Raw genomic sequence first — 10,838 nt, forward strand, 5'->3', positions numbered from 1 at the left:
CTCCTCCCTCCTCTCTCATCTCTCTCTTCAAAAAAAAAAAAAAAAAGAGGCTCCTTGGAGCTGGGTGTGGTGGCGCACACCTGTAATCCCAGTGACTTGGGAGGCTGAGGCAGGAGGATTGCAAGTCCAAAGCCAGCCTCAGCAATTTAGCAAGGCCCTAAGCAACTCAGCGAGATCCCATCTCTAAATAACATACAAAAAAGGGCTAGGAATGTGACTTGGTGGTTAAGCACCCCTGAGTTCAATCCCCAGTACCCCTCCCCCCCAAAAAAAAGAGGCTCCTTGGCTTGTCCAAGGCCACAATGATAATCCAGAATGGGATCTGGAACTAGCAGAATAGCTGTCCATGTACCTGATCCTCCTGCAGCTAGCAGATAGAAGAGTTACCTCTATTATAATTGGTGACTGATTTGAATGTGTGACAAAGAATGTAAACTTATTTACTTACATAAAAAGTTACAGAAAACAGCTAAGTACTTAAGACGTTCTCGGTTGAGTCATCCATCATTCCTCCAACCATTTTTAAAATGGTTAACAGCCTTTTGGTATTGGTATATCTCATTCTCCTGATACATTCCCCTCTTTGAACCAGAGATGATTCTGATATATTCACAGTCCTTATCACTGTGTTTAGTCCCCAGTCCCGACTTCAGTTTTCATGCTGATGAGTACCTGGAAGTCTACGTCTCTGCTTCCGAACATCCTAACCACTTCTGGATCCAAATTATTGGCTCCCGCAGCCTGCAACTAGATAAGCTTGTGAGTGAGATGACCCAGCACTATGAGAATAGTCTGGTAAGTTTCCATAGGAACAGGACAGTACTGGGGCATGACTTTTTCATTGTCTCATATTCTCTTTCTCTGGGGCAACATTGTTCTTTCTGGTATTCCGTTTATTATCTACCACTTTTTAACTCTCCCTCCTGCTAACTCTTCATCCCCATATGTAGCCTGAAGACTTGACTGTGCATGTAGGAGATATTGTAGCAGCACCTTTATCTACAAATGGTTCCTGGTATCGAGCCAGGATCCTTGGCACCTTGGAGAATGGGAACTTGGACCTCTACTTTGTTGACTTTGGAGATAATGGAGATTGCCCATTGAAGGACCTCAGGGCTCTCAGGTCAGTGTGGAGGCCAGGGTAGAGTCAGCTATGGTCATCGAGTGGTGAGTTGTTGGCACTCATCACCAGGGCAGTTCAGAAGGGAACCTGTTTATAGAGAACAAGTGAGTAACTTCTGGCTCTAGATTAGTTGGTTTTGTGTAAAAGCAAGGAATATGAGGTGTCCTTTCTAGCCTTTGCATTCTAAGTTGGATTTCTTTCATTTTAGGAGTGACTTCCTAAGCCTTCCATTTCAAGCAATAGAATGTAGTCTGGCACGGATTGCCCCCTCAGGTAAATCAGTCACGCCACCTATTGACCTTGCCTTCAAGTTGAATAACATTCATATAGAACACAGGAGGTGCCTTTTCCCTACTAACTCAAGAAAACAACAGCCAGAAACTTGCTCAGCTATCAGACCTGAACTCCCCAGAGAACATAAATGCCTTCCTGGAGAGGGGTGGTTCCAACTTCCCTCCAGGGTATAATCCCCACCCTGACAGCACTGACCCCTCCCGAGGCACCCCTATTTAAAATTTCCTACCAGGTGAAGAGTGGGAAGAGGAAGCTTTGGATGAGTTTGACAGACTGACTCACTGTGCTGATTGGAAACCCCTGGTGGCCAAAATCTCTAGCTATGTCCAGACTGGGATCTCAACTTGGCCAAAGATCTATTTATATGACACAAGCAATGGGAAGGTAAGACTGGAATTCATGTAATATTTACATTTTCTTGTGGGTTTTCATAACGTCATTTATTCTTTCTTTCCCAGAAACCCTTACCTGATATTACTCCTACTTTGTTAGATCTTATTCACCATCCCATCAAAAGAAGATCTAAAGTATCAATCCCAGCTCTTCTGTCCTGTTTCCTCAGATTTGCCCTTTCTTACAGAAAGGTCATTATTCTTTTTCACTTTTTCTCTTAGAAACTTGATATCGGGCTAGAATTAGTTCGTAAAGGATATGCAGTTGAGCTTCCTGAAGATGTGGAAGAAAACAGAGCTGTCCCTGACATGTTAAAGGATGGGGTAAGTAAGCCATTGTAGTCATTTAGGGTGCTCTTCTGGAAAAACATTCTAGTTATGACATTTTGTAAACTTTCAGTGAACTGAAGCTTGTGCTGCCCCTGGGAACCTTTAGATTACTTCATTTTCCAAACTACTTGGAAAATGTTGATCAAAGGAGGCATTGTATTCCTCTTGGAAGCCAAACTCAGCTGTCTTAACCAGATTTTATGAACAAAATGATAAGATAGTCTCTCCTTTCCCACCCACCAAGATGTTCTTCCTTTTTCTCTTGTTTTCATGTCCTCAGGCCACAGAAACAGATGCCTCTCTTGCCAGCATGCTCACTGAATCCAAAAAAAGCCCTGGAGAGATGGCACATACCCTGTCCTGCCTCAGCTTATCAGGTACAAACAGCATTGCCCACCTGGAGCACCTTTGGCTCTCCAGACTAGTGAGGTTAAATTAAAGCTAGGTTCTTAGGTCATTGAGCACCAAGAACCCATTTTTCTCCTGGGCCTGGAGTGCCTATTAGAGTAGCGCAAGGTCTAACTTTCTCATTTCTGCTCATTAGAAGCTGCCTCTATGTCTGGTGATGATAACCTTGAAGATGACTACTTACTCTGAAGTCTGGGCTTCCAGTGGCTCAGCCATCTGCTTTGCTGTGTGAGTGGAGCTATCATCTATCTATAGCAACAGGGAAGTAATGAGGTGACAGTAGGGGCCTTGCTTTATTCCCGCTTCCTTATGCCCTACCTTTATATATTTCTCCTCAGTTGCTTTCCTGCAGCTCAATTTGCTCTCAGGTTGAGCCCTTTCAAGCTTTTTGTCTGTGTGTTTGTGTCTTTGGCAGGATTAGGCACATGATTTGGTGCCTGGAGAGAAGAGTCTAAGAGATCCATGCAGTCCTTTATTACACAGTATGGCTTGCTGTGGACCAGATCCATTTTCTCCTTCCATTGAATTACCAGAAAGAGTGTGGAGGAGAGGAAGACATCACCCACCTCACCTCCTTCTCCATCCCTCCCCTATCTTTCAGTGTTTGGATGTTGTGTCCTCTGCCAGTCGTAATGCACATCACTGCTAGACTGTGTTCTTTTTCAGCTGGGAAACAGCCAGAGTTTGGTCATTAGAAATGATTCTGGAGACTTATGACTCGCCTCAAAAGGTGACTGGTTAAGGGAAGTGTTTGAACAGGGAACTCGAAGACTGTAGTTGAAGTCAGAAGGCAAAGGCAAAAATCAGCCTAAATGTATTAAAAAAATCTTCAGGAGGTGGGAAGAGAATGCCACCTCTCAGACTCAATTGCTGAGTGTTGTTGGAGACAGGTTTTGGGAACAAGCTCCAGCTATTTCTTTGTGAACTTTAGTTAAAATACAAGTAGAAAAGGAGAAATGTGACTCAGGAAATACTCTAAATTGCTAGTATAGTACTTGTATGTGTATATACACACCTTGAGAGAAAACACACATGTATAGTTCTGTTTAAATCATTTGGAGGGAGTCTTTGCTTAATAAAGTTCTCAAAAAAATTATCCAGAAGCCAAATGCTCATTAAATCACAAAGTGGAAGCAGACCTGTAGGTAAAATATCTTCTGAGTCTAAATCTGGTGAGAATTTTCAACCACTTCACATCAAGGGGACCATCTATGGAAAAAAGTGCTCCTTTTTTCTGCGACTGTGTTATTTTTCAGCCTGGGAAACACCCTCCCATATATAATTCATATTCTTTCCCTAATGTTACTTCAGAACTAACCAATCATTCATTAAAAACCAGACCAATTTAGGTTTAGGCTATGTAAGTAAGAACCCCTCCTAAACTATTGGAACTAGAATCTTGGATTCCAAGAATAGGTCTCCATTATAAACTTTAGACTTTAGGTATCCTTTTTCCTCATTAGCACATATCCGTTTCTGACGGTACTGTGAGGTTTCAGTGAGAACCGTGAAGATACTTAAAAATGTAAATGTAGCCGAGTGTGATGGCACATGTCTGTAATCCCAGTGATTTGGAAGGCTAAGGCAAGAGGATTGCAGGTTCAGCCTCAGCAACTTAGACCCTGAGCAACTTGCTTCAAACAAGGCTTGGGATGTAGCTCAGTAGTAAAGCACCCCAGGGATGTAGCTCAGTGGTAAAGCACCCCAGGGTTTAACCCCCAGTACCAAATTTGTGTGGGGGTGAGTGTGGAGAGTGTGTGTGTGTAATCTGGGTAACAAAATAATGGGCAATGAAATGAACCTGTTTTCTTTGAGGACAAGGCAAACTGGAAAAAAAAATGGTATATAAGAATGCCTTAGGCAGGCCCTTTTTAAAATATAGGAATGTTAGATTTGTCTGCATGCTGCTTGGCAACTATATTCTCACAACCATAATTTTCAATTTTTTTTTTTAGAAAACTCAGTAGCAATTAGCAGAAAGGCTCCAGTAAAGGAACAGCTTTGAATAGATCTTAGTCTTGGAGGAATCCAGGAAGGTTTCTGTTGATTGGATATTTCAGCGCTGATTGCAGTGAACTCTGAAGTGTGCTCAGCTCTAGAATTGGAGCTACCTTTTTGTTGGGGGTCGGGGGCGGAGGGGCAGGGGGGGTAGCAGAGATTGAACTCGGGAGCCCTAAACCACTAAGCCATATCCCCAGACCTATTTTCTATTTAGAAACAGGGTCTCACTGTAGAGCCTCACTGTTGCTGAGGCTGGCTTTTAACTCCCAGCCTCCTTCCTCCTGCCTCAGCCTTCTGAGCTGCTAGGATTACAGGCGTGTGCCACCATGCCCTTGCTGGAGCTACCTTTTAAGGGGATCATGAGGCCAATGAGTCCAGTTTCCTCACTTCCTGAGGGTCTTTCATGAATAGAGGTCCCTAACAAATTATTCATAAGACTTTCTGCTTTGGGAAATCAGTAGTCTCCAAATCAGTAGTCTTTTTATCTGCAGTTCATTACTGTGTATAAAAATCTGTTCCTTTAATGAGGCCTTTATGTCTTGTTAGTTTACATCCCCCTTCCTCTGGGTTCCTTATCACCCCTGCAGTATAACCCAGTATGTGCTGTCTGGAGGGCCCTCTTCTCTGCTGCCTCTTACCTTATTATCCATCTTCCCCTGGGACAAAGCCATTCTGGGTTAACCCTTTGATCTTCAGTTTTGAAATGAAAATCTTAGAATCTCCTTCACAGAATTTAAAATTAATAAAGTGGGCCAAAGCCAGGAGGGTCCATGTACCTTTTCAATTTCCCCCACAATTGGTTTCTCTAATTTGAACTGAAATTTGTGGATGAAAGCATCCTAACAATCTCTTTGTCGATTGGTCCTTGTCCTTTCCATTTGTTCAGTAAATAGAATAAATGAGAAAGTGTTTTTGGGTTAGGGGAAGATAAAAGGAACCTAAAATTTTTGAGTCCCTTCTCGCTTGGGTCCCTCGGTCCAGCCACCCAAATAGTGAATTCAACTCTGTCAGGCTCATGTTCTACTCCAGCCATCCCTACACCCAAGAAAAAGCAAACACACACTTGATGATTGCACTACCCTTTATTCCTAGAATGGAGGTGCCCTGAATCACCTGGGCTCAAGTCCCATGGTTAAGGCTTCCAGCCCCTCAGAGTTGGAAAAGCATGTTTAGGGAGGCTCACTGGGCAGATGGCCAAGGTCCCTTTCAAGGGGGTACACCATAAAGATGACATTGCCCCAGGGAGGGAGGGCAGGATGATCTGGTCTGACCACTTCAAAGCCCATGTAGCTGAAGGCCCGCAGCAGAGTACCTGTGAATGACAAAACAAATGGTTAGAACACTGAAGCTCAAGCCACAGGTTGCCCCGGAGATTTGGTTTCTTCAGCTAAGAAGTGGCCTCTGGCTGGGAGGCTATGTAGTGCAGAAATTAGGGTGTTTGGACTGAAACAGACCTAAGCTCCAGCCCTGGATTTAACACTTGCTTGTAACATTCTGGGTTAACCCTTTGATTCTTTCAGTTTTCTCATTTGTGAAGTGAGAATCCCAGAACCTCCTTCATGGAATTTAAATGTGCTTAAGTGTTTAGCACAGTAAACTCTGAAATTGTATCTGTTTTTGAAGAATGGCCCTGAATAGTTGTGTAATTTCACCAATGCTCCCTTAGTCTGGCCTCTGACACACCTGCAGGGGCTTCCTAATAGTCCAGTTTTAACTTGACTACAGAATGTTTAGTGCCTTCGTTTGTTGGAGGGAAAAAAAAATCCCTGTAATGCCACAGGATTTTTTTTTTTTTTAAGAGTGGGGGGAAGAGGGACTCCTACAAAGGAAAAGGAGTTCTCAAGCTGCCTGAATATAAAGGATGAAGGACAGCAGCTCCCCACCTCTGTCCTTCCGATCATTTTGGAAGTTCACAAACACGGAGTCCACATTGGTTTTCTCCTCCACATACTCCAGTGTTGCTGTCAAACTAGAGGCCAGAGAAAAACAGTTAATGACATGCTCAGCCAAGCTCAATCTAGAAAGACACCCTAGTTGAAGCAGAAGAAATATTGGTCAGTTTCTTCTCTCCAGCCACCCAACACTAGATTTAGTAGCTTTTTCCTCTGAAGCCAAGGGATTGCACACAAGCCATAAAGCAGGTCTAGGAAGAAGGGACTAGCTCAAAAGTACTTCCTGTTCAATGATTTCTGGATCCCCCCTAAGTCCAGCAGTTTCCCACGAATTGTTACCCTCGTTCCCCAGATCCTGGCTCAACTCAAAGACTCATCTCCATGCCTCTTGAGTGTTTTGTATCCAGGCCCACTTACTGATTGTGACATGATAGAAGGGTGACATTCTCCACCCCTTCCTCCCCAACTCATCTGAATTTAGTCACCTTTCCCGGTTGCCCTGATCCAAGGCCCGAAATGGGATATCCAGGAAGAGCCGGTGGTCACTAAGAAGGCCGTGCCAGTGGGTGGAGGTCTTGGGGGTGAGGCGGAAGTGGAAGTCTAATTGTACTGGATTCTGGTGGAGCAGGGGGTCAGTAGTGAGCACTGTCAGGTTCCCAGCCTGGAAGAGGAATAAAAATGAGTGTAATAGTCCCCTGCTTCTGTGTTCATAGTCCTCAAATCAATTACCAGATTTGGGTACATCTATGAAACCAAGGAGGGGGAAGATAGAGGAGCCTCTGAGAAGTGGAGCCAATGTTTTAAGGATTCTAAACTATCCTTTAATCCTAGGAACTAAAACCACCCCCTGTTACTGAACTCTAAACAATCTGGCTAAGTTCAAACTGAGCTTCATTATCTAGATCCTTTCCCACTCACTATTCTTCCCCTTTTGTCATTATGGAGATTCTCTCAATTCCCCCCTTTTCTCATTTAAAATGCAGAGGTTATGAGTAGGCATATTACTGCCATACAATACCAGAGCAAGGGCAGGAGTTCTGGATTGTAGACCAGCTTAGCATCTAAATAGCTTTATGTTCCAGAAATCCTAATATAGTCCAGTGTACTTTGGTTCCCACTTTTTTCTTCATCCCTCTTCACTACCAATTGTATGACCTTAAGATCTCTGGGCCGGAACCCTTCTCTATAAATTAAATAGCTTTTACACATGAGGTCTGAGGTCCCATCTGCTAAATTTGCTGACTCATTTTCCAAATTGCTAACGCCCCTCTGAGAGGTATTACAGGGGCTGCCCTGCCACAGCACTAGCTCACAGTCTACTTACCGAGTACAGTTTTTTAAGCTGGTCGTGGTCTTTTCCCTGCTCAGCACTTCTGCCCACCTGGAGGCCTACTGGGGACTCAGGAGCACTGGAGGCAGCAGCGGGGCCTAAGGGTCAAATCCTCGTGTTCCTTGTAAGTGTAACTGGTTGGGAGGGAGAGACGAATTAGTTCACATTGAAATCTGAGATGAGAAGAGAGTCATACCTGGTACCCAGGGCCAGGCAGTCTTCTGTACTGTCCACATTACCAGTCTGTTTTCATTTTCCCAGGTCAGCCACATGGAAAAGTTAGTTTCCATGCCATCTTTCTATTCCCATTTTGCTATTATTTCCTGCCACTTGGGGAAATTCTTTGAAATTTTCATTTTCCCTTACAGTTTATAGAAATAACCACAAATAAAGATGAAAAGTTACCTTTTATAAGGATAACACCAAGGCAGCATCTTCTCCTGGAGGCTCATCCGGTATTTGTAGGAGTAAAGATAGTAGGCGTATGGTGACCAGGTGGGATAGCAGGGATAGCAGCAGTTCCGTGATCTTCCCCTCCTGAGACAACAGAGGGAGTAAAGGGAGGGGCGGGACCTGTTACAAGGCAGTTTCTCTGTTCAGTGCCTCCCTGCGGCAAAGTGAGCTCCACAGCTCCAGTCCCCTTTTTCAAGCATCCTGTTCATTGTGACCTGGCAGGCATTATGACATAGATGAGGGGTCAGCCCATATGTCATTTCAGGGCCCCACCCTATCACCAAGGCTCATATTTAAATACTATGTGCTTCATGGCAAACTTCTGTACTGGTTGGCAAATAGTCCTGTCTGAACACTAGTGCCCACCCTCCCTGGCCCTTCCTCTGAGATGCCTCCTCCCCCTAAAATCCACCAACTAAAGAGTTGGTGTCTGATACTTCCAAGGCCCCCATCCTGCATTGTCATCATTAGTTCTCAGTTCAGTTTTTTATTATCTCTTCCCTTAACCCAGGGGTACTACAAATTGTTGAACTTTCTCCATTGCCTTATAGGGTAGGAATTACAAACTACATGCTTCCAGGGACCCAGACAGCTAGTGGAGCTGCAGGGTAGGGCTGTTAAAAAAAAAAATGGGGGGGGGGGCCTGGGGATGTGGCTCAAGTGGTAGCACCCTCACCTGATATGCGTGAGGCACTGTGTTCGATTCTTGGCACCACATAAAAATGAAGATATTGGGTCCACCTAAAACTAAAAAATAAATATTAAAAAAAAAATGGGATGCTTATACCCCATCTCAAAGAAGTCCACACAACTCAGCTGCATCTGGTTGTCATGTGGAAAATGCAGAATTGTGGTGCCAGATCTTATAATTTTTTTTTTAACAAAAACTAGAAAGACAGGATTTGTGGTAGACTTCAGTATTTAAAAATATACTGGCTACTGATGATAAAAAATTAACACTGTGCTGGGTACACTGTAATCCCAGTGACTTGGGTGGCTGAGGCAGTAGGATCACAAGTTCAAGGCCAGCCTCAATAATTTATCAAGATCCTCAGCAACTTAGACCCTGTCTCAAAATAAAAAGGACTGGGGATGTAGCTCAGTGATAAAGCACCCCTAGGTTCAATTTCCAGTACCAATTTTTTTTTTTAATTAACACTTTGAGCAAAGTTTGGTTAGGGGGCCACTAGTCGAAGACCTCTCTGCATATTCATTTAACCATCCATTCAACAAATATTTGAGAGCCTACTATGAGCCAGGTACTATTCTAAGAGCTTGGGACATATCATTGACCAATACAAAGATCCTTCTCTCCTAAAATGAGAAAACAAACCTAGAAAATAAACAATGTTAGAAAATAACTGCTATGGAGCAGAGGACAGGATAAAGGGAAATTAAGAGTGTGAAAGGGATAGAGGAGGGTCGTAGTAACCAATTATTCAAACGGACCCCACTGGAAAGGTAACATTTAATAAAAAATTTGGGGAGTTATGGTTGTTAACCAAGCAGTGTCTGAGGATAAATCGAGCATTACATTCAGAAGCAACAGCCAAGGCTACAGGAAATGTGCCTAGGGTTTTCAAGAAACTGCAAAGTGGCCACTGTGAGTGGGACACTATAAGCTGTAGAGCTAATGAGACCAGATTATATAGTACTTTCTAGATCACTGTATGGATTCCCCCCTCTAGGTAAAGGGTAAGTCATTACAAAGTATTGGGTGGAGGAGTGCACGATCTGAATTAAGTTTTTAGAGACAGTCTTCTGAAGGCTATAGTACAAATAAGCTATGGAGATCTGTTGGGAGAGTATTACAATAATCCAAGAGAAAGATAGTGTCTTATTCCAGAGCAGAGCACTGGAGGTGATGGCAGTTGGATTCTTGAAATAGTTTAAAGGTAGAACCTACAGAATTTCCTGATGAAGTATGAGAGGAGTTAAGGTGAGTCCAATATCTGAGTTTCCTTCAACTGAAATGGGAAAGGCTTTAGGTGGGGCAGTTTGGGGGAAGAACAAAAATCACTTTGGGGACATGTTAGCTTTGAGATGTCTGAGTCATATAAGAAGATGATGAGGAGCTGGGGTTGTGGCTCAGTGGTAGAGCACTTGCCTGGCATGTGTGAGGCACTGGGTTCCATCCTCAGCACCGTGTATAAATAAATGAACAAAATAAAGGCCCACTTTTTATTTATTTAGTTTTTAAAATAAAGGAATCTCTTCAAAAAAAAAAAAAGAGCTTGGCGCCATGGCGTGCGCCTGTACTCGCAGCAGCTCCGGAGGCTGAGACAGGAGGATCGGGAGTTCAAAGCCAGCCTCAGCTGGCTCTAAATACAATTCAAAACAGGGCTGGGGATGTGGCTCCGTGGTCGCCCTCGGAAAGGGGGAGAAGAGAGCCGGCCAAGGGCGGTGTGCGGAGGGCTGGTGTCCAGGAAGCCTGAGTGCCGAGGAGGGGCGGCTGCGGCCTGCGGAAAGGCCCCGCGGGAGGAAGCACCGAGCGCCCTTCCACGGCCTCCGCCAGACAGGCCCTCCGCTGTCGGGGCTGAGCCCGGCCGCCGGGGCCCCTGGCCTCCCCGACCCGGCCCGGCCCTCGTCCCTCGGGTTCGGAAGCCTCCAGTACT

General features: G+C 44.4%; 3 protein-coding genes across 3 annotated transcripts in view; 2 read left to right on the plus strand and 1 right to left on the minus strand.

Moving 5' to 3' along the window:
* Tdrkh (tudor and KH domain containing) overlaps nt 1-3,643 on the plus strand; it is a 13,023-nt gene extending 9,380 nt beyond the window's left edge. Inside the window, exons 7-14 of the mRNA XM_015502909.2 lie at nt 635-795; nt 951-1,123; nt 1,332-1,396; nt 1,650-1,801; nt 2,032-2,133; nt 2,420-2,516; nt 2,684-2,775; nt 2,963-3,643. Coding sequence (XP_015358395.2) covers nt 635-795; nt 951-1,123; nt 1,332-1,396; nt 1,650-1,801; nt 2,032-2,133; nt 2,420-2,516; nt 2,684-2,736 — 803 coding nt within the window. The 3' untranslated portion in view covers nt 2,737-2,775; nt 2,963-3,643. The remainder of the gene's footprint in view (nt 1-634; nt 796-950; nt 1,124-1,331; nt 1,397-1,649; nt 1,802-2,031; nt 2,134-2,419; nt 2,517-2,683; nt 2,776-2,962) is intronic.
* Nucleotides 1-10,838, plus strand: part of Mrpl9 (mitochondrial ribosomal protein L9) — a 28,848-nt gene that overhangs the window by 13,931 nt on the left and 4,079 nt on the right. The gene's annotated exons all lie outside the window — the stretch shown is intronic.
* On the minus strand, nt 5,632-8,688 carry Oaz3 (ornithine decarboxylase antizyme 3). Its single transcript, XM_015502666.2, is given in 7 exon segments — nt 5,632-5,860; nt 6,432-6,517; nt 6,926-7,101; nt 7,765-7,842; nt 7,844-7,904; nt 8,176-8,362; nt 8,661-8,688. Coding segments are annotated over 7 exon segments (759 nt in total). The 3' UTR covers nt 5,632-5,717.

This window comes from Marmota marmota, unplaced genomic scaffold (genome assembly GCF_001458135.2).
Source record: "Marmota marmota marmota unplaced genomic scaffold, marMar, whole genome shotgun sequence".
In the NCBI taxonomy this organism is placed as follows: domain Eukaryota; kingdom Metazoa; phylum Chordata; class Mammalia; order Rodentia; family Sciuridae; genus Marmota; species Marmota marmota.